Raw genomic sequence first — 24,509 nt, 5'->3', positions numbered from 1 at the left:
TGTTTGATATTGTCTAGCAAAATGTTTTTACATCAGGTTACATGGCTACTACATTAATATATTGATGAGCTACTCTAAGCTGTAGGTGGTGATATGTTGTTTGCTGCTGATAATTTATGTGACTAAAACAAACATTATTTTTACATCAACTTCTAAGTTATGTGAAACTTCTCTAATGAAAGTTGTTTAAAGGCACAGAATCAACTCAGTACCGGTCAACGTTCTCAGATGAAAAAGACTCATCTGGTACGAATTAAAATTTTAGCTCTTCTAATTACACTTAAGAGAAATGAATTTAACCCTTTCATGCATGAATTTTGATCCTTTGTGTCAGGATTTTTTTTCCATTTTTATTTTATTTTCATAAGGCATAAAAAAGGTAGGAAAATTGTTTTTGTAAAAAACATATTTTTTATTTTATGTTTTTAAGGTGATCAATTGTAATTTTCTCCAAATATAAAGTTGTTATTTCAAAACTATATCAGTAGTATTGTTCTTTAAGGGTTGTCTGATGTCACAATATTTTTTTTACCTGCAAGAGCCGTTGACAGTAGAAGGAGGGTCAGGGGCGGTTGGCATGCTTTTATGTCTGTCGGCCGTATTGGATTTAACAAAAATAAATTCTTGCATTTGCAGCTGATGTCCAGTGTGCATTTATAACATAGAAATCCACAAGAAGCACAAGAAAATGGCTTTTAGATAGCTGTCCACTGTAGTGACCACTATGCATGAAAGGGTTAATCAAGGAATGTCATAAATATGTGTGTATATTTTCTATCTTATGTAGGGGTGCACTAATTACAGTTTTCTGGTCGATTATCAATTTTGATTTTGGCCCATATCAATTTTTATCATCTGAAATGTTAATAAATAAAGCAAGAAAGTCACTGAGTTGGCAGCAGTGGCGTGAATATTGTTAACTGCAGCATGCACTTTCTTCAGCTCCTCAGGGGGAACCCCAAGGCCTTCCCTGGCCATCCTATCAATGTAATCCCTCCATCATGTCAGAGGTCTTCCTCTGGGTCTCCTTCTGGTGGGGTGTGTCCAGAACACCTCACCAGGGAGGCGTCCATCCTAATCGAATGGCCGGGCCACCTCATCTGGCTTCTTTCGATATTCATGAGAAGTGGCTCTACTCAGCGTTCCTCCTAGATCAGTGTTTCCCAACCCTGTTCCTCAGGGAGCACTGCCTTGGATGTTTCATATGTTTACCTGCTTTAATGCACCTCAATCAGCTGATTGCAGTTAATCAAACGCCTGATAATTGAAATTCCCTGGGCTGAAGCAAGGAAACACCTAAAACATGCAGGGCAGTGTGCCTAGAGGACCAGAGTTGGGAAACAATGTCTGAGATGTCTGAACTTCTCACTCTATTTCTAAGAGAGCTCTGATGTCATGCAGAGGAAACTTATTTCTGCTCAGCTCTTGCTTCACAATAGATCATTGCTGCACCTTATCACAGCAGATCCCGCAACAATCCCCCATCGATCTCCTGCTCCATTTTTTCCTCATTTGTGAACAAGACCCTGAGATACTTGAACTTCTCCGTTGGGCAGAACTTAATTCCCAACCTGGAGAAGGCACTCTACTCTTTTATGGTTTAAGAACATAGTTTTGGATTTTGAGGTACCAAATTTCCTCCCGACCGCTGCAGTGAAAGCTAGAAATTATGAAACCAGAAGAACATCACTGTCTTCAAAATGGAAAGACCCGATTCTGGGGCCACCAAAATGGTTCCTGTGCAATCAGAGGGTCGCCGGACCATCTCTGTCATTTTGTCCTTGAGAAAAACACAAGGTCAGAAGGGTCAATGGTCTGATAGAGCAGTTTTACTTGTGTCAGACTGATCCAGGAAAGCTGTGGCTACAATCCAGTAGCTATTCAATTGAATCATCTGGCCACCACAGGGTAGTACATAACCAGCATACAAACAAAGGCAGTTCAATACTGCAGTATATAAGTTTTAGAAATATATTTCTTGAAACCATTAGCATATTTTGACAGTATGGTGAAACAGATAATCTGTGAAAAAAATCGAGGTCCTCTGCCTTCTCCCAGGTCTCCCGGTGCTAACCAATCTGTCATGATGTGTGTAGATTGGGACCCAATAGCAGCAGGCAGAAGACGTTGAATGTTGTGGATGTTTTAATAAAGAAATTCAAATTACAAAAAAATTCAATGATCCAGGGAAATCCAAAAAGAAAAACAAAGCAAACTGAAGACAACAGGGAACAACAGGTAATCCAGGGAGGGAAACATGGGTAGAAAAAAGCATAGTGACGAGCAGGGTAACCTCCCAGTATTTATACTGGGAGGTAGCAAATGGAACAATGGACCTAACTAGATGAGACGATTGATTGTGAGTAGTTGGCACAGGAGGTAGCTGACGGGCGAGGAGAAGATGGCACAGAGAAGCTAAGGAGATATACTGGGGAAAACAAAAGGGAGCTGAAAATACTTCCTATACTAAAGAAAAACTAAGACTAAAGAAAACCTGATGAACTAGAAGAGAAAAAGACATGAGGGAAAAACTCAAACAGAAACAGGACTGATCTAACAACAATAAGAACTAAGGAACATAGAGCTAGATTAACTAGAAGATCTAAACAAAGAAATAACCTAACTAGAATGGCTAAAGAAAGATGGACAAAGATTCAGACAAAAGGACTAACTAAAGCAAAAGTGACAAAATAAGAAAACTAGAAACACTACAAGGGGAGCTAGAGGGAATAAATACTTAACTGGAGCTACTAAAGAAAGCTATCCCTAAACTCAGACATGCAAGAATAACTGAACCTAGGGTGATGAAATAACTAAGAAATAAACATTACTAGAAATACTACAGGGAGGCTGAATAACTATAGGATAAAATAAAAATAATCGAAGTATAATCACCAAAGAAAGCTTGATATGGACTCAGTCATTCAAGAATAACAGAACCTAAGGTATCTAAAGAAAACACCTAACTAGAAACACTGTGAAGAATTGAAAATGCCTATGGTCATCATCATCTGTTGGCAGAAAGGTAACATAATAATGTGAATTATGCTGTCAATAACAGCCTAAGCATCTGAATATAATCACTGCGTTTTTTTAACTTCAGAATTTGTCATTTAGTGAGGGTGGTCTCCTCCAGACCCTACCACGATGTTTCTATGTGGTCATCATGGGTACATAACGGTAGCCCATGATGGAAAAGATCCCAATATCTGATAAATAGGCCTCTGTAAAGCATCCTAAAGTTTATCTACTATTTCTGATTAACCCTTTTAAAACTAACAAACTAGATATGAGTAACACCCGAAACAAACCAACCCCATACACACACCAAAGAGCCTTTTAAAGTTATAGCCTAAGCCTGTGACTTCAAATTGCAGCTCAGAATCGCCTCCCATAGACAGACAGTACAGGTATATTATACATTTTCTGAATCTTTAAAGTCTGTTGAGTACAAACTGGATTCCAAAAAAGTTGGGACACTAAACAAATTGTGAATAAAAACTGAATGCAATGATGTGGAGATGGCAAATGTCAATATTTTATTTGTAGTAGAACATATATGGCAGATCAAAAGTTTAATCTGCGTAAATGTAACATTTTAAAGGAAAAATATGTTGATTACAAATTTCACAATGTCTACAAATCCCAAAAACGTTGGGACAAGTAGCAATAAGTGGCTGGAAAAAGGAAATTGAACATATAACAAACAGCTGGAAGACCAATTAACACTAATTAGGTCAATTGACAACATGATTGGGTATAAAAAGAGCTTCTTAGAGTGTCAGTGTCTCCCTGAAGCCAAGATGGTGAGAGGATCACCAATTCCTCCATTGTTGTGCAGAAAGATAGTGCAGCAATACCAGAATGGTGTTACCCAGTGTAAAATAGCAAAGACTTTTTAAGTTATCATCATCAACCGTGCATAACATCATCAAAAGATTCAGAGAATCTGGAACAATCGCTGTGCGTAAGGGTCAAGGCCGTAAAACTCTACTGGATGCTCGTGATCTCCGGGCCCTTAAACGTCACTGCACCTCAAACAGGAATGCCACTGTCAAGGAAATGACAGCATGGGCTCAGGAATACTTCCAGAAAGCATTGCCAGTGAACACAATCCACCGTGCCATCCGCCGCTGCCAGCTGAAACTCTACAGTGCAAAGAGGAAGCCATTTCTAAGCTCCACAAGCTCAGCCGTTTGCACTGGGCTAGGAGTCATTTAAAATGGAGTGAAGCAAAATGGACGACTGTTCTGTGGTCAGATGAGTCACGATTTGAAGTTCTTTATGGAACACTGGGACGCCATGTCATCCGGACCAGAGAGGACGAGGATAACCCAAGTTGTTATCAACGCTCTGTTCAGAAGCTGCATCACTGATGGTCTGGGGTTGCATGAGAGCTGGTGGCCTGGGCAGCTTGCATGTCTGGAAAGGCCCCATTAAAGCAGAGAGCCATGTTCAGGTTCTAGAACAACATATGCTCCCATCTAGACTTCATCTCTTTCAGGGAAGACCCTGCATTTTTCAACAACATAAAGCCAGATCACATTCTGCAGCAATCACAACATCATGGCTACGTAGGAGAAGGATCCGGGTTCTGACATGGCCAGCCTGCAGTCCAGAACATTTGGCACATCATAAAGAGGAAGGTGCGACAAAAAAGGCCCAAGACGATTGAACAGTTAGAGGCCTGTATTAGACATGAATGTAGAGCAATTCTATTTCTAAACTCGAGACACTGGTCTCCTCTGTCCCCAGACGTCTGAGTGTTGTAAGAAGAAGGGGAGATGCCACACAGTGGTAAAAATGGCTTTGTCCCAACTTTTTTGGGATTTGTTGACATCATGAAATTTTGAAACAACAAAGTTTTACTTTAAAATGATACGTTCTCTTAGTTTAAACTTTTAATTTGTGATTTGTGTCCTATTGTGAATAAAATATTAGATGTTGGCACCTCCACATCATTGCATTCAATTTTTATTCACAATTTGTTTAGTGTCCCAACTTTTTTGGAATCCGGTTCGTACATTAGTTGTTAACTTCTGTGTCCCTGATGTCCCTGAATACCTCTGGGTTAGGGTTATCTAGTTTAGTCAAGAAGTGTGGAAAAATGTGTCTTATTTTTGGTTTAATGAGCTCTAGTGACATCTGTGTTGGTCAGAGAGACTCAAAACCTGACTTAAATGAAAGCCAAGAGTGTCCCCTTTAAGATGGTACCAAAGACTATATTATAGACCTTTGACAAATGGTTTATAATATAGACCATATATCTGGTTTACCAAGAGCCTAAACCAGACATACACCAGTTTAGAAAAACAGAGTTTGTCCACAGGGGTTGTTAACTTCATGAGCTGATAAGAGAGAATATGGAATTTAAAAAAATGTTGAAATTAAGATGGTTATTATTTGCTATTCAGATAAGTAGGCGTAGGCAGACTAAGTTCAGCATTCCTAATGTTGTGTTCCGTGTTTTCTGTGTAGTTGTTTTTGAGGTTTTCTGTTTAGTCCTGTTCCTGTCCTGTCTTCCCTGTTGTTTGCTTCCCAGGTGTGTCTCATTCCCTGATTACCCTCCCTGTATATTTAAGTCCAGCTGTTGTCTTTGTCTCTTGTCGAATCCTCGTTGTATGTCTGCTGTCAGTTGTCATTGCTGTTGCTTGCTGTTTGTCAGTTTGTCTGATAGCCTTTCCAGTTGAACTGAGAAGTCCTGGTCGGCTCAGCTCCCGTTGTCAATCTTTTAAGTTCAGTTGCTACCAGTTTAAGCTGTTTGCTTAAGTTCTCTGCTGTGTCAATTAATATCATTTACCAGAGTTTTAGTTTGGTCACAGTGATTTATCAACAATTCAATTTAAACATTCAGTTTTCTTTTATAGGTGGAACCTACCACTAAAAACAGGGACAAAAAATAAGGATTATTTGAAAAGCTTCAAACTACAAATCAATGCCAAAAAGGCAATCTGTATGTTTTGTTGACACACAATTAACAGGCTGACATAATCTTCTTCACAACTTTATTTGTTATGATTTTGTTCAGGTTACAATAACATGCTATAATAACCTCAACTTCACCTTCTATTTATAGATCAATAGATCACAAACTCAGAACTCTGGTTATCAAGACAAATGCTTTGTAGAAATGCATTCTCCCCACTACAAATCCATTTTACAATATATGAGGCCATTTTCACATGTAATCCTGCCAGTAATTTATAACTTGTAGATGTTATTTGATATTTCAGTGTATTTGCCTAAAATGTATCTAATTCATGCATTTCTTTCAGGGCTTGGCGTTATTTTTGAACCCTAGTTCTCAATTAGAAATTGCATTAAAACAAGAGGATTCTGGAAAACTAAACCTGGGCATTATAGCATAATATTAATCCTTAAGAGGCATTTATTTCAACCTTCAAGTAATAACTGTGTCATCCCAAGATCCCATTGTTTGACATTGTTTCACTCTCTATTTGTACCCACAGATGTTAATAAAGGGAAAGTAGTAAAGGCTAAAAAACTTTCTTTGTATATAACTAGGATTTTAATATGAAGAAGCATTTTAAATATGCTAGCAATAAATAAATAATACTAATGACAATTATGGAATTACATTTCAGACAGAGTAAACCAATTGTGCAATGTTGCTGCAAAGTCAAGAATTTCTTTGGTAATTTACACATTAACTATTTGAGTAGATCATTTTCATCACCTAAGCAGGCTTCGCGGAATGGCTGAAGGACTGTTGGTTATAGTAGACTGCTACATACCAGCCACTACCTAACACCTTCTTACAACTCGGCTTTGTAACAACCTCTGCTGCCAGCTCACAGTAAGAAAAGCCATAGATTTAACACATTGCTTATAGAGAGGTGGAAAGAAGGCTGAGGCTGGCTTTAAAAGTCATTGTAAATGACGTCAACAACTAAAGAAATGGAATAGTACTCTTAAAATTGGAGATGATCTTACATTTTAACTTGATTTTCTTTTACAGATTGTCCAAGAAAAGGATAAGCATCACTGATTGTTCTGATCAGAAGTTAATGCACACCAATTGTTGAATAAACTTGGATCATTTCAATACTAAATATTATTAAATATATTTTTCAGTGTGGCATGATAATACAACATACAACAACTTTGTATTCATTGGCCATAAATAACTACACCTGAACTAATGTTTGGAAATTTGACCTGTAACAACTTAAAAAGAAATTATGCACTTCTGTAGACAACAAAGTTCTGAATAATGCTGGCTAGAGTTAATTTAAATTTGTTGGTCTCTTGGCACCAGCCTGGCTTTTAGATGCGGTACATATATTTTCAATAGGGTTTCAGTTATGGCGATTTCAGCCATTTATGTCAGGCTACTTTATCCAATGTAAAACCTGTTTTGATGTGTATTTGGGATTAAGGTTCTGTTGTAAAGACCAGTTGTGTTTAAGATGTTGATTGGAGGTAAAACTAAAGAATTTGGATTTTGTCCTCCATTTTTATTATTTTCCTGCAGAGCACCAGTATTAATGATGCAGAAACAGACACTCAGCATAATGCTATCATCACCTTGTTTGAATATTGGTACAGTATTCTAATGTCTCAATGCCTCTCTTCTGCTTCTCCAAGCAGTTGCCTCATCATTGTGACTAAATAGCATGACCTTGGTTTCCTGAGATGGTAAAAATTTCTCCAGAAGTTCTTTGACCTGTTCATGTGAATGTTGATAATATTGGTGATGCTTGGTGTTGATTTTGGAGCAGGGGCTTTCTTCTTCTTCTTTCTTTCTTCTTGCACTCTACCCTCATAGTCCATGGTTACATAAAAGTTGCCTTACTCTGAGCTGTGACACTGGTGTTCCTCCAACTTCTAATTTATTGTGAATTTAAGTCCTAAGAAAACATCAAATTGTTAAGGATGATGAAAACAGACTGACACTAGACTTCTAGAATGCTTGCAGCAGATCCCTCTCCTCAACCCCAGTTTGTTTACCATGCTTAAAAGACAAGTACATTTCCATATTTTGTTAATGAAGATTTAACAAAGTATTTGAGGGGATGTATATTTGGGCATAAATGTATACATTTAACCCTGCATAGACAATATGTACCTTGCCTATTGATTACATATACTTATGTAATCAAATAACCTCTCTGCTTTATATCAGGGACGAGAGAGCAGCATAAAAGCAACTTATGCAACCTAACATTCATCTGCAAAGGTGAGGAAAAATGGAATGATTTTTCCATGTTTGGAAAAAATTTACATCATTCATGCACAGAAAAAACTGTCAATAGTCAAAGAGCAGCCATAAAAAAGCCTATGTGAAATACAACTCACTGGCTGGTAGTTGATAAACATCTGCTGATCAGTCAGAGATAAATGAGACCATTTTTAATCAACTTTTCAAATTATATTGCTGTGATCATTTTACAGTCTTCTGTAAATTAACTAGATCTGGAGTTAATAATTATGTGATCAAACTATTCCATCGCTCAGAGTTGGGGTTTTGGTGCTGGTATCAGTGTCTTACATCTACACTTGTTTTTGCAGTTAGGTTTAACTGGCATTGTAGAAGATTAGCCACTGGAAGGTGGCATGTAGATGATACTGTTAAACAGGTGAATGGTGCTGGCCACAGCAAGCGGATCCTGCTATTTGGGACAGTAACGGCATTAAGTCTATGTCCTGTAGTGTGCAACAACACCTTTCTCTTCTGCTCTCCCCTATACAAGTACTTCCTCAAAGCCAGTTTTGCTGACATCTGTCCAGTTGGGTTGAGAGGCACATTGGGATCAGGTGGGAAAAGTTCTGGTAGACAGGAAGTCAAAAACCAACTGGCACTGTCTGGACCAAGTAAATCCTTTCCCCCTTTTTCCACATGTCAAAACTGTGGGGTAGTTCTCCAGGAAAACCCCTCAACAAATTTTTAACATGAACCAAAGCCGTGAAAGCATTTTAAGTTCCACAAGCTCTCTGGAGAGAAACTAGTCTTTGATTGTGTCCTGTTCTCAGTCATGATCAAGGCCCTTTCCTCAGTTTCCCAAAAAATTCACTTCCCTCTGCATAAAATACCACTTATCACAATGAAGTACGAGTCTCATTCTATAGACTCTCACAAATACACATTTGAGAGCTTTAAAAACGGTCATGAAAGACATCCTGTGGACCCAAGTCTCATCTAGCTAGAGGTCACTTACCTGCAAAAGGAGAGGAAGACCTAGCAGAGCCAGATTGACTTACACTTCCCTTGCCACATCATTCCTTATATAAAACACTTTGACATGACAAAATATATGCCCTTATGCTATCTTGTAGTGTTTTATGAAAGGGACAATAGCCAATTGATCACAGGAAGATCTGTAAGTCAGAGAACGCGCAGGGTGCATTTAAGACACTCAATGTAACTTTAAAACAATAACAATGTAACAAAATAGTCTACTAGATTTTCTACAAACATGTTAATAATTTCTCATGTCATATCAGAACCTCCATCAACAGGAGGAGGGTATAAAGTTGATATGGAAGTACTAAATAGTGAGTGCCTGTGCTTTCTGTACTTAGTCGATGTTTGCTCTGTTGTTATTTAAGCGCGGTCAGGCTTGTAAAGAGTACACTGAGATGATTAATTTGCTGCAAATGAATGAACAGAAGGTTCAAAGGTAAAAAATAAAAAATAAACAAAAATAAAGGTTCCCTGCTCCAGGCCTAAAAACAATTTTTAAAGTCCTCCTGACATTTAGCAGCATTTCAAGAAATTTTACAAAAAAAAAAAAAAAAAAACTGTTCCAGAAATGTAATTCTTACCCTTCTTTCTAATATTTAAGTTAAGCAACAACTTTCTTTGTGGTCTTGAAAGTAAAGCTACAGTATGTGACATAAAGTTGTACTGCATCTGCTTTGTGCTATCTTACACTTGTTTCACAACTTAGGTTGTGGTTAGGGGCTTATGAATATCCCCTGAGGTGGATCAGAGTTTAATGTTGGTTCATCAATTTCAACCCCCAATATTATGATGAGACCTTTCAGTTGATCACAAGGATAATATAAAACACACACAGATCACGAAACAAACTGACTACAAACATGATATTAAGGCTGTNGTTCCAGAAATGTAATTCTTACCCTTCTTTCTAATATTTAAGTTAAGCAACAACTTTCTTTGTGGTCTTGAAAGTAAAGCTACAGTATGTGACATAAAGTTGTACTGCATCTGCTTTGTGCTATCTTACACTTGTTTCACAACAGGCACGTGCAGAGGGGGTGGCTGGGGGTGCTTGAGCACCTGCCCTTTTTGCTCCTTGCCCCAAAGTGCCCTTTTGGTCAATTTTTTTTTTTTTGTTTTTTGTTTTTTTTGTTGGTATTATTTTCAAAGCCCTCTTCTGACACATAATAACATGTACTAAAATTATGTTATTTTATTTTTTATTTTTTGTACAACATAATAAGCCTTCCGGTCACCTTGTTACCTTTGACCTTTTGCCCGTGACACATGACGCAGTTGCCTCTCGCGCAGTGAGATAAGGCGGCTAACTGGAGCTCAGCATAGCGAACGTTCCAGATTACAGATCAGTTTTTGGTGAATTATATATATATTAAAAAAAAACGTTTTTGGTGAATAAAGTGGAGTAGACTTGCTACTTGTCAGATGACGGAAAACGTTGAAGTATCGTTTCTGCTTCAGCGGTTTAAACAGAGAGGTAATGAAATACAACAGACACCGACAGGCCTCTGCGTCTGGTTTACTCTGAAGAACCACTGAGCGGGAGGAGACAGACAGGTGAGGAAAAACTGTTCTTATCTATCGATTCAGTATTTTTATCATGCAGACGTTAGGCTGTTGTTGTTTTGCCATTAGCTAGCTGCTAGCTAACAACTTTGCTAGCAAAGCTATATAACTGAAAAGCTTCTTCCCTGTGTACGAGGCACATGGCCTGTCCAAAACTTATCATCTCCATAATGAATATATGTCCGATCTTCTAATTTCCTTTGCTGCATAATGTACATCGCATTTATTCTGGCGTTAGATAAACATAGCACTTAAATAATAGTCCAACAACGATATTCATTTAGAATTAAAAATAACTCATCCTGAATTACCATGATAGATATAATGTGTGTCTTTAATGAAGGGGAAAAAACTCAACCCAGACTTTAAGTTTAGGGTCTGGTTCGCAGAGTATGTAGTTAAATTTTTTCCCNAAATCATGAAAGAACCCCTTGTATTTAAATAATATCAATAGAATAAAGGCAATAGAAACAAAGAACGAAGTAAATCTGCCATTCATCTAAGAAAAAAAAAAAATTAGGTCCCCCCCACTATTGTTAGAACAATGGTTCAGTCCAAAGTGAAGGAGGAGCAACAGCTGCTGCTGAACCACACAGGCTCCGTTAGAGCCGTCAGTTGTTAGCTGTGATTCGAGACATGTAACACGTTTTATTTACTTTCACTGCTCAATAGGAAGAAACATATTTACAATAAACAGTTTGTTATTTCATTACTTTGGCTGAATCATGCATGATAAACTGCCATGTTATGCCTTGGAAATCAAAACTAGCAAAACTGCTACATTGCTTTCATACACTTAGCTCCTTTTTCTGTCGAAGGTAGCCAATATTTCAATTATATTTAGCTCTCTAACTCTTACTTTAATAAGAAGAGTTTGAAACGGGATGGAGCGGCTGAGCTTTACCACTAGCCGACAGCTCAGTATGGGAGCCGAGAGCAGAGGGGCTACTGCAGTTGACAGTAAAACAAAATAAAGTATGTCTTTATTTCTTACCATCTTCAACGTAGAGTCTTTAAAATCACAAAATAAAATCTGAATATTTTTCTAGAAAACTCTGGTGCTGACCTTTAAGTTTAAGTTATGATACTTCCCAAATATTCAATTCCTACATATTTATAGGTTCTCAGCCAGGACATGAAAAAACCCATCAAAAATAAAAGTTTAAAGCAACGTAAGTTAGAATTTAAATAACATGTGATTTGTATTGAGAACAACTGCAATAAATGAGGAATTTTATTAAGTGGAGTTACTTATTAAAACTTGTTTTTAATTAGAGCCTTAAGTTTTTGTAAAGGTGTAGCAGAGATTAGATCTGTGACACTGAACCAAATTCATATCTAAGCAACATTTGAATCTTAGTTTTACTTCTGTGGGTCTCAGCAGGTTGTTTACTGAGAAAAACACTTTGGTTATTCATTGCTACTTATTAGTCATTTTTGATGGTGCAGCTTGAATGAACACACACACAAAAAATAACCACATTTTACTATAACTTTGCTGATCCCTCCTCCCCCCAAAAAATTACTCTTAAAAAATTTCCCTGTTTATGGTCCCAAACAAATAATGAGATGGGCTTTACGCCCTTGCTCAGAGGCATATATTTTTGTCATTCTCTATGGCTTCAACACTTCACCAATCTGAGAGTCATACATCCACTGTATGACTCAACCCAACAGTCATGAGACATACTGCACCATAGATGGGAATCAAAGTTGTGTTTTGGGGATAGATCTTCTGATGTTAAAGTGAAGCATTTGGATGTGATAACTTCTTAATGCTCAACTTTGATTCAACATTTATAACCTTTTATTTTACTCATTCCCTTTCTGTGTTGAACCTTACAGAAGAGGACTAGGACCACTGGAAAAAAGAAAAAAAAATCTGACTTTAATCTCAGAGTTCTGAGATTAAAGTCAGAACTGTTTTATTTATTTTTTTCCAGTGGCCCCAATCCTCTTCCGTAGAACTTTAAGTGAATTAGAACACGGTACTGCGATTTAGGACTGTACCTATTCAAGAACATTTCTATCTGACAGGCTTTTTGATGGAGTATAAAGTAGCACTGTGCCCTGCAGTTCCAACTTCATATCTGTCAACTGTAAACACAATTAATTTTGATAAAATGCTTTGAGTATTTACATATACTTTTCATTGCGGTACTTATAAATAAATCATTAACTGTGACCTGATTTCTTCCTAGCATGTTCGTTATATGGTGTTTTTGAACTCCCCTCTGTTAGCTATTTCCTACCTTTTCTGGTACATTTACTAACCTTCTGAAGACCATTAGGTTTATGAGGGCCAGACCCTAATGCAGCATAACATGTGTTTAGGGTTACATATTAAATTTAGAGGTAAGATATGACTAAGGTTAGAGTTAAGGAAATCTGAGCACTTCTCTTAATTTATAACTCTTCACCCTGTCACAGAATGTATTTCAAAGATTCCCTTAAAACTCTTTATGATTTGCTTTAAATGTATATTGTGCAGTTCTGAAATTAACCAAATCATAAAATTTCACTATATTTAGCTTGAATATATTTGTGTTCTAACAAAACCCTACTTTAAGAATAATCTTCATAGCAGTCTTTTGTTACTACTGGCATCTCACTAAAACCAGGAGGATAGTCTCAGGACTCTGGGTTTTGGGTTGGGATGTCTTTTTGTGTGTTTTTCTGTTTTATCAGTTCTGTTTTAGTTCACTTAAGTTCAGCCTTTCATGGTCATTCTAGTTTCAGTATTTACTGTTACTTATTTTGGTNGCCTTAATACGTTTGTAGTCAGTTTCACACTATTGGGCCCTGGTCTCAGAGCCATAGGCGTAAACATAGACATCATATACGTAGACGCCTCATGGAGCGCTGAGTTGTATGTAACAGCGTCCCCCAGAGCAGAGGGGCTACTGCAGTTGACAGTAAAACAAAATAAAGTATGTCTTTATTTCTTACCATCTTCAATGTAGAGTCTTTAAAACCACAAAATAAAATCTGAATAATTTTCTAGAAAACTCTGGTGCTGACCTTTAAGTTTAAGTTATGATACTTCCCAAATATTCAATTCCTGCATATTTATAGGTTCTCAGCCAGGACATGAAAAAACCCCATCAAAAATAAAAGTTTAAAGCAACGTAAGTTAGAATTTAAATAACATATGATTTGTATTGAGAACAACTGCAATAAATGAGGAATTTTATTAAGTGGAGTTACTTATTAAAACCTGTTTTTAATTAGAGCCTTAAGTTTTTGTAAAGGTGTAACAGAGATTAGATCTGTGACACCTGAACCAAATTCATATCTAAGCAACATTTGAATCTTAGTTTGACTTCTGTGGGTCTCAGCAGGTTGTTTATTGAGAAAAACACTTTGGTTATTCATTGCTACTTACTCGTCATTTTTGATGGTGCAGCTTGAACACACACAAAAAAATAACCACATTTTACTATAACTTTGCTGACCCCCCTCCCCCCAAAAAAATTGCTCTTAAAAAATTTCCCTGTTATGGTCCCCCCCAAATAATGAGATGGGATTTACGCCCTTGCTCAGAGGCATATATTTTTGCCATTCTCTATGGCTTCAACACTTCACCAATCTGAGAGTCATACATCCACTGTATGACTCAACCCAACAGTCATGAAACATACTGCACCATACTGGGTTTTGGGTTGGGATGTTTTTTTGTGTTTTTCTGTTTTATCAGTTCTGTTTTAGTTCACTTAAGTTCAGCCTTTCATGGTCATTCTAGTTTCAGTATTTACTGTTACTTATTTTGGTTAGATTAGTCTTGTTCCTGTTTTTCTTTGTTTTGGTCCCTCGTGGTGTTTCTAGTTGTGTTTGTTTCTTAGGAATTTTGCACTCTAGGTCTAGCTGTTGTTTAGTGTGAAGAGTCTATTTCTTTAGTGATTCTTGTTAGGGTCTCTGTCTAGACCTTTTTGTTTATTGTAGATTGTATGTTCCTTATTAGATCAGTCTAGTTTCTGTTCAGTTCTTTTACAGTTTCTATTTTATTATGATTCTTTAATGTTAGAATTATTTCATTCTCCCCTGAAAAAATGTCATTGAATGGCAGCAAACCCTAATCCCTCAATCCTTCATACATGTAGCAACAGAGGAAAGGAAAATGTCACCTTAACAGGAAGAAACCTCCAGCAGAACCAGTACCTGGTTCAGTCTGAACAGCCATCTTCCACGACCGACTGGGGTTTGAGGAAAATAAACAGAGAAATGGAAGCAATGATCCAGGAGTTATTTCTACATTAGAGAAAAGTAAGAAGTTAATGGCACTAGAGTAGATAAAGTAGTCACTTTAGTAGCTTCATCTAGGAGAGAAACACATCTTAACAGATGAGCTGAGCCGGTTTAAAGTCTATAGGATGAAAGAAAGCACATGCATTTAGTCATATCTACAGCTCAGCTTTGTCCAAGAGAGCGACATGTTTGGACACTAAAAGACAGGACAAGAATGTTTTCTGCAAGTATGTGTGAGTTTGACATGGATATTTCATCACTTATGTTATTTTGTTCAGATATTAATATATTGGCCACTTTAAACAAATCTTCTTTAAACCAACAATGGAAAAAACTGAATGTTATCCAGTTTTTGACTCACTTTTTTAGTTTATAATTTTCTTCATTCAGCTTGGCTTCCATAACATTATTTTCAATTACCAAGACATTGTTGGTCTACTTCTAAGCTATTATTTTTAAAGATGCTGCACAGCATTTAAATAATTGAAATTATAAAAGGCATATTAATTTTGAAAATGAACCTTTGCAACATCAGCCCTTATTGATGTTAAAGTGGAGGTGTTTGCTACTCTAAATTGTCTGAGTCTCATATTGTCACCTGCAGGGGGTTTCCTGATTCCCTATCTGCTCATGCTGCTTCTGGAAGGCGTGCCTTTGTTCTACTTGGAGCTAGCCATTGGCCAGAAAATGCGTCTGGGCAGCATCGGTGCATGGACTGCTATAAGCCCATATTTAGGAGGAATTGGTAAAAGTCTAGATTACAAACACAACATTTTCTGATGCTAACTTTAATACTCATTCATTGCTTTCTAACCTTTATCCTATTTTACCTATATCGTTTCAGGACTTGCCAGTGTTGTGACATCAATGTACTTATGTCTCTATTACAACATTATCAATGCATGGAGTTTCTGGTACCTCTTTCACTCATTTCAAGTGAGTTGGTTATTAAATGCTCTATTTTTTTTTTTTTTTAGCAAATTCTGAAACTGTGTTGGACCTGCTGGGACTTAGGACTGTGTTGCATTGTGAAGAATTATAACATGTTGATAATTTGCCAAAGCAAAGAGATGTTTAAATCATCTTTATAGCCCATTACGTTCTATCTTCATTATATACACACTCAGCAGTTCACCTGTCTTTCTTCTAACTTTATGAATTAGCTTTTATGTAGTAATATTGGACTTAACCTAAATGCAATCTAAGTTTGGAAAAAGCAAAACCTTCTGTAGCCAGATATTTGAAGTCCTAAATTTCATGTATTTAGCACTTCAAAAAAAATTCTTAAATTATTGGACTATTTTAATTTAGCTGCGTCAGGTAAATTTGGGTCAATTAGCTGACTCAAATTGGAAAAAAACTGTCTAAATTAAAACCTGTTCAGAATCTATTGATTTTACAGTAAAAAGTTGTGATATTATATTTTTTGGCTGACTTCTAATGTCTGTCCTACTGTGCTCCTTGCATCCCCACCACCTCCCCTCCAAGTCTGTCTTGCCCTGGGCAGCTTGCCCTGTAAATTCCAACCGGACCGGACCTATGGAGGAGTGTGAAAAAGCTTCACCCACCCAGTATTTCTTCTACAGAGAAACCCTTAACATCTCTCCCTCTATTGAAAAGAATGGTGGCATTCAAACAGGCCAAGCCCTGTGTTTCCTGCTTGCATGGGTGATAACTTATCTATTCATTATCCGAGGTGTAAAGTCAACTGGAAAGGCAAGAAAGCTTCCTTATTTACAGACTCAATAAAGCAATAATATCATCTGCAATTGCATATATAACAGTTTACTGTAATATTGTGATCCTTCATATTGTTTCCTGATAAATTCACCTCACCATATTAAAAGCATTGCACCAATAATGGTGCTGTTTGACTTTTGTAGGTAGTATACTTCACTGCAACATTTCCATATGTTGTCCTGCTCATCTACTTGATTCGAGGCATGACTCTTCATGGAGCTCTAAATGGTGTCAAATACATGTTCACACCCAAGGTGAGAATGGATTGGCTTTAGGAATATGTACGAGGCCTTATCGCTTTGCTTTAGATATCAGAACGCTGGAGTTTGCTTTAATTTTCATGTGCATGTGCATCTCTGTGCTTTTAGATGGAAGAACTTGCCAATCCTACTACTTGGATCAATGCAGCCACTCAGATCTTTTTCTCTCTGGGTTTGGGTTTTGGGTCACTCATAGCTTTCGCCAGCTACAACCAGTACCACAACAACTTTGAGCGGCAGGCCATCATTGTCTCCCTCATTAACAGTGGAACATCCATCTTTGCCTCCATTGTCACCTTTGCCATCTATGGGTTCAAGGCAACTATCAACTATGAGAATTGCTTGGACAGGTATGTATTATTCAGATTGCTTTAGTCTGTTCCAGTGGATTTAAGTAACATTACAAACATTTGGAAGCTCAAGGAGGCATGTAAGACTTTTTGTTACACACCTTTTTTTTTTTTTACATGTGGAACTGTTTTAATCCTGGTTAGCTTGCTCCTTAATCAGTCTTTCGTCAGTTGCTGCCGGTATTTAGCTGTGTGCTAAACTCTCTGCCGTGCTGCCTGTATTTGGACTGTTAGAGCTTTTCATCATTAAATTCATCATTTTCTTCTACAACCTGGGTCTCAGCGTTCATCCTCACCACCTCTCATTCACCACTTCATGACGGAGACAACTGTATATCAATGAATGCCTGTTAATTCTCTTTGTCCCAGTTCACAGACCTCCTGTCCTGTCACTGTTGGACATTATTCTGTTGTCTGTCTTCCAATTCAGACATAAATCTCATAGACATAATCACCTTTTACGAATCCTAACGCTTCAAATCCACTCTTGTCTGGCCATATAAGGTCATGAGAAAATGTTGACATAGCCATTTATGAAGATTTGACCTGGATTATTTTAAAGGCCATTCATGACATGAGCTAAAACATAGTTCATGCTATGTACTGCTGCAGTAATAATCCTTGTTGACTGGCTAGTGTGTAATGCTGTTGCTTTATGCTAACATCAGGTTCGTGGTTTTCTCAACATCCACCTTCCTTCTCTCTCAGGACACGCATACTGCTGCTCAACTCTTTCAATCTTGCCGAAGACAGCATCACCATCAACAATGTGTTTGAAATGATTGAGAAGCTGAACACAACATTCCCAGAGCAGTTCGCTGAACTTAGCAACAAACTAGAAGACTGCAGCCTGGAGAATGAGCTAAGCACTGTATGTACATTATCATTTATTGACTGCTGTTGGGCTGTAACATCAGGTTCTAATCATCAGAAATTAAAACCTGATAAATAAAAAGCCTCACTTTTTTATATTATTACAATCACTATGTACAGATTGTATTAATGCCAAGATAAATACATTTTCACATGATAAAGGCTGAAGCACCAGCTTATTTGCCAACCTTTCCTACTAACCATCTTTTGTTTCTAGACTAAACCAACCAAGCTTTAAAACTATACATAGATATGCCATTGAATTTTATTGATATTCAAATTCTGAAGTTCGAAACCCAGAATTTCCCATTTTAATGCATCAATTGACATTTCATAAAACTTTTACAGAAAGAAATAGATGGCTATTTTGAATCATTTCTGATAATAAAGGATCGTTTTGTTGGGATTATATTTAATGATGGGTTATAGAACTGATACTGTAGGCCAATGTTTGATTTGTATATTGCACAGCAGGAATCAGAGGTTTCCAATTAATGTCAGTGTAACCCCTAAACACTGACATTAATTGTGTTTAGGGGTTAAACACCCCTAAACACAACCTCATGTTGGATCTCATGTTGGACCCAACATGAGAAAGGTCATTTTATCTGTCAAGTTGTGCAACACATCACATAAAGGCAATCTTTTATGTGATTGCTTGTTTTATGTGGATGTTTTTATGATGTTTGTTCAGCACTTTTGTGTTTATGCTCACAATGAATTTAAGGATGTTTTTTCTGTGATGGCCTTTCAGTTAAAATCTGTGTGACTGAGCTTTGTGCAGTTAACAATCATTTTATGCCTCTTTACGTCTCTTAACAGAAATACAACTTGAATGTGAACAGTACTGATGTGAAGAAATAATTTAGCTCAGATTCATACAGAAGTATCAGTTGACCAGAAGAGTGCCAGAATGTTGATTTTACCAAAATGTTGTAACAAGTTGTTTTACCTTTTACTATTATTAATATTGAGCAAGAACTATGTTCAGTGTAATGTGTATGGTAAATGGCCTGTGCTTGTATAACACTTTATTTTTTGACGACAGTCATAGACGTTTGCCCGCAATCGGCAGGTTGCTGGTTCAATCCCTGCTCCACCCGCCTCTGTCATTGTGTCCTTGGGCAAAGCTCTTCACCCACCTTGTCTGCTGATGGGGGTCAGAGAGCCTGGTGATGCCGGTGCATGGCAGCCTTGCTTGTGTCAGACTGACCCAGGACATTTGTGGCTACTATCCAGTAGGTTGCCACCATCAGTCCATGTGTGTTGTACAAGTACAGGACAAGACGCTGGCGCTGTATGTTCGCCCCTTCTCTATGCTAGATAGACACTATATTGTTGTTGTCATCTTTTCCTGGGTTTTCTTCTGTGCTGCTTTCAAGTTATGCTATGGATTTCATGGCACTGCTTTCTGGATATTTTCCTTGGAGCCATGGGTCTGCTGAATCCATTTTTTTTTCATCCACTTACCAGAGAAACACTTATGAAACTACATTCAGTGGTGGAGCTGCTCGTTTGGATTTGGAACTCCATGACCCAAGTTCTTTCTATGGAAGTCTGTGGGAGTGTCCGAATTCCATGGCTGTATTCACTGTTGAGATTTTCCTTTAAGTAAAAGAAGAAAATAATTATTGCCCTCCCCCACCCTGCTAGTGGGGGAGGGCACATGTCCATCCTAAACTTAAATGTTATTGGTTAGTTTACTTTTATTTATTTGGCAGTTTGGCTACTTTCTCTAAGCTAAATGTCACTATGCAGTTGAAGCTAGCTAAAACAAATAAGCACAGTTTGAACCCTTTTATCATGTGTGCGGTTCTGGCGGGGTTGCCGGTTTAACTGCTCTTTTTTTGTGGTTTCGCAAACTGAAAAGTGGACAGGCCACATGGTTGGTCGAGGTAAGACTGCAGGAGAGTTAGACAATTAAATGTAGTTGAAAACTGTTGTAGTGCACCCATTTTCTCTCTTCACTTTGCCAAAAGAGTTGAAATTAAGCAAACGTTGTTTCACCTCCTCCTCTGGAAGTCTGACACACCATCTGAACCTGGGAATCTCCATCCTCCACCTGCCGTGGTTCACACGGGTATACTTTGCTTTCCTGTATTTATTAGTTAGCATAGTTTAAAAAAAAAAAAAGGAGGATGAGACCTGCTGTTTTTATGGTCCATGTGCATTAAGCGGATATGGCCTGTAATTGTGTGTTCTAGGTTTGTGCTGGTTTTGTGCCACACGCACATGATGCACGTTGGTAATGTGGTTGTGCTCTTGTGGGTCAGGTGCATTTATAGTATTGAGCGTACCCTCCAATAAAATCCTGCAGGAGTCCCCGCCTCTCTTGGAGAGAATTTCGGCCTTCAGAGCCCAGATCAGACTGTAAAGGCCCAACCATGCTGCATCCAGAAAAATCTGGATGCAGCATGGTTAGCTGTGTGCTATCTTTCTGCCGTGCTGCCTGATCTGGACTGTTTTGAGCATCTTCATTAAATTCATCATTTTCTTCTACAACCTGGGTCTCTGCGTCTCTCCTCACCACCTCTCATTCACCGCATCTGACAGCATTGATGTCCACATGGCTGCTGATGCTGGTTCTTAGAATGATGTCAAGATCAGTTCTTGCAACGTTTGTTTGACACATCATGTATGCAGTTTTTTTTTTCAGAGTTGCAGGGCAATCTGGGATTCTTTAGATCAACTAAAAGATGATACTGTGTGACAGATATTACGTTCTGTTTAAACATGTTTGAGACAGGTCACATATTCTTTACACATGTAGCCTGTGTTTTAACAAACATAATTCAGTCTTCATTATTATTACAGCTGTACTTCAAATGGTTACAAGGAAAATTCAAGCCATTGCCAAGAAATCCAAAATGCTTCTTCTGATCACTCTAGAATTAGAATTAGAATTTGTTTGTCACTGTACATATTGTTATGTACTCGGCGTGGCATTAAAGCCAGGTCCAAAACAGAGCGAATAATGTAGGGAAATCTATACAATATAAACCTAAATATGGCAATATTAATAATATTCAATCAGTCAAATTTGGATGCATCTGTAGGACCTCCTTGAGGGCAGCAGGTCAATCAGGTTGAAGCCAGGTTGGATTCTGTCCTTGGTGATGGCCTTGGCTCTGTGGAGGCTGCAGGAGGTGTGAATGTTGACCACAGAGGAGAGAGGACAGCTGCTTTTATGACCCTCTGCAGCCTCATCCTGTCTGTAACAGTGCAGCTGCCGTACCACACTGTGATGCAGTATGTCAGCAGGATCTGCAGGGAGGAGCGGTAGAAGGTCAACAGCAGCTTGGAGTTTAGTTTGTGCTTCCTGAGGACTCTCAGGAAGTGTAGGTGCTGCTGAGCCTTCTTGATGACTGCTGTGATGTTATCAGTCCAGGAGAGGTCAGCAGAGATGAGGACGCCAAGACACCTGAAGGTGTGGACCCTCTCCACACTCGGCGTTAATGTAGAGAGGAGCTGTGTCGGTGCTGAGCTTCCTGAAGTCCATGATGACCTTCTTGGTTTTCTTGGTGTTCAGAGTAAGGTTGTTCTCTGAACACCAGGCTGCCAGCTTCAGGACCTCCTCTCTGTAGGCTGCCTCATCACCCTGTGAGATGAGTCTGACCTCTGTGGTGTCATCAGCAAACATGACAGTGTGTTTGTTGTTGTGAGCCAGACTGTGTGGTGGGTGTAGAAGCAATACAGGAGGGGTCTCAGCACACAGCCCTCTGGAGAACTGATGCTCAGTGTTTTTCAACTGTAATATGGCACATGACAGTTGCTTGGGTTCATCTTGGTTACTTTTAATGCTGGACAACATGGCTGGCTGCTTTTATAAAAACAGAACATTCATGCCTATGTTTACACACTAAAACTAGACTCTGTCTTCTGTTTACCTCAGGCTGTGGAGGGGACAGGGCTGGCCTTCATAGTGTACAGTGAGGCCATAAAGAACATGCCATTGTCTCAGCTGTGGTCAGTGCTGTACTTCTTCATGCTTCTGATGCTGGGAATGGGCAGCATGCTGGGAAACATCACTGCCATCACCACCCCACTACGGGACTTCAAATTTCTGTCCCACGTAAGCAACGAGGCTTTAAATGGTAAGAGGTAATATTAGGGTGTCTTTGTACATATTGTTGTTTTGGTAAGCTATTGCAATAGCATTGCTGTTTACACAGGATGAAGTTACCAACAAAATCAGCCCTGCTGACTCTTTGGTTTCAGCTTAGGCTTTTCTCACCAAATGATCTCACATGTTCACAGATAATGGTCAGGAAAGTGGTGAAATCAGTTCCATCGTAATTCAACATGAATAGGTTTAGATCTTACAATATGCTTGGGCTTTAACAGTGCGTGTATTCACACTGAAATTTTGCAATATGGATAGAATTAACTTTAAAATCCTTGTTTGTCTCCTCTGTCTTTATTCCACTTACTTTTATTTGTTCCAAGAACTAAGCAACATTTAGAAGAGATCAGACTTTCTAAGTTGTGGACAAAGTTGCCTTTGAGTAGGTGTCTTCCCTTCATCTTTGTTTCTTTAAAAATACATCTTTTCAGAAGGCCTTTGGCACAGTGTGAGTTGGCATGCTAGTTTTAAAGGTCCACTATTATGCTTCCTTGAACAAGTTAAAGGGTAGATCTATGGGCTGTACAAGTCATGTTCAACACATTTAATTACATTTAATACACAAATATTCATTCATCGATCAGTGGCTGTTTTGATCTCATTAAGGAATGTGCTGTTTTAGGGCTACCTCATTATTAATAATTAATAAGCTGCTGGCCAAGCCCTCCTAACTCAGTGTTTACGTTAGCTCCTCAGACATGTGAAAATGGCTACAGGCAGACGTGCAGTGGTGTACAACCTTATATCTTTGATCCAGAAGAGGTGGAGCCTCCTGAACAACCATCACGCCACAACCACAGAAGGATTAAACTCTGCAGATCTGATGCAAAGTGATATACTTATTAATTCAAATTATGAGGATTCTGCTTCATTTCAGGGCAGTTTGTCATGAGGTGAAGTTGAGCAACTGACATCAGCACAATTCAGCAAAAAGACTGTATTTTCCAGTTAATGCAACCTTTTTTGAAATATATATAGGTTAGAGAAGCATTAAAAAAAAATCAGACAATGTCAGTAATGTCCAGGTGCCTGAAGTGTTTTCACAAGTACTGCATCCTCTCAAGGTAGATTTTCACTTTCAGTTTAACTCTGACAGTAAATGCGTAGGTGTTGTTGTAACATCAAACAGGACTAACAGTTATCATTCAGCGTTAGTTTGTGCTAAATGACAATCATGTTCGTATCGAGCAACAATACAAAACACACAAGACATCTTATGTATTTACATTGACATCTTCTGCAGATTGTGAAGAACATTAGAAACAGAATCTTCCTTCAGTCCAAGTATTTTGGTAAATCCTTCTGTGTAATGTTGGTAGTTTTCAAAGGACTATACAAATAAAATTTGATTGATTGATTGACTACTTCCTAAGCTAATTTGCACAAATACAATATTCTTTTACAATATCGCAGGGGCATTGCAAGCAAAAATAAAATGAAGGCACACAGAAAATGCATGGACACATGCTCTGTACTGCAGGCAACAACAAATCATTTTCCTTTTAGAGCAGCCATTGCACAGCTTACCAAGCGTTAACACCAAAAACGTTTTGTGCATTAGGCACGTTTGGTTTACATTCAAAGTCTCCAGGTGCTGGTCATAAAATTAAAATGTCATGAAAAAGGTTGACTTATGTCAGTAATTCCATTCTAAAAGTGAAACCTGAGTATCATATTCATTCATTACACACAGACTGAAATATTTCAAATGTTTATTTCTATTTAATGTTGTTGATTTGGACTGACAACTAATGAAAACTCCGAATTCAGCATCTCAGAGACTTAGAATATTACTTACGACTAATAAAAAATTACTTTTAGAAATGACCGACTGAAAAGAATAAGCAGTACTTGGTTGGGCTCCTTTTGCCTAGATTTCTGCAGCAATGCAGTGTGACATGGAGTCCATCATTCTGGGGCACTGCTCAGGTGTTATGGCAGCCCAGGTTGCTCTGATGGTGACCTTCTGTTCTTCTGAGTTGTTCGGTCTGAAATATCACCTCTTCCTCTTCACAATAGCCCAGAGATTTTCTATCCACCTTATTCCTACGCCCCATGATGCTTTGCGTGAATTATGGGCGCGACTTCCGCCGCAAGCCGGAACTGCCATTTCTTTACATGTTACCCTAACGCTAACCGGCTTTCGTCAG

General features: G+C 38.2%; 1 protein-coding gene across 1 annotated transcript in view; it reads left to right on the top strand.

The window, feature by feature from the left end:
* The window catches only part of slc6a20 (solute carrier family 6 member 20), a 62,015-nt gene that overhangs the window by 3,758 nt on the left and 33,748 nt on the right, over positions 1 to 24,509 (top strand). Inside the window, exons 2-8 of the mRNA XM_007541055.2 lie at positions 15,618 to 15,758; positions 15,858 to 15,949; positions 16,502 to 16,729; positions 16,897 to 17,007; positions 17,122 to 17,363; positions 18,072 to 18,234; positions 22,129 to 22,330. Of these exons, the coding sequence (XP_007541117.1) occupies positions 15,618 to 15,758; positions 15,858 to 15,949; positions 16,502 to 16,729; positions 16,897 to 17,007; positions 17,122 to 17,363; positions 18,072 to 18,234; positions 22,129 to 22,330 (1,179 nt within the window). The remainder of the gene's footprint in view (positions 1 to 15,617; positions 15,759 to 15,857; positions 15,950 to 16,501; positions 16,730 to 16,896; positions 17,008 to 17,121; positions 17,364 to 18,071; positions 18,235 to 22,128; positions 22,331 to 24,509) is intronic.

This window comes from Poecilia formosa, unplaced genomic scaffold, assembly GCF_000485575.1.
Source record: "Poecilia formosa unplaced genomic scaffold, Poecilia_formosa-5.1.2 Scaffold584, whole genome shotgun sequence".
Taxonomy (NCBI): Eukaryota; Metazoa; Chordata; class Actinopteri; order Cyprinodontiformes; family Poeciliidae; genus Poecilia; species Poecilia formosa.
Note: the sequence above shows the minus strand (reverse complement) of the source record. Positions and strands in the feature narration are given on the sequence as shown.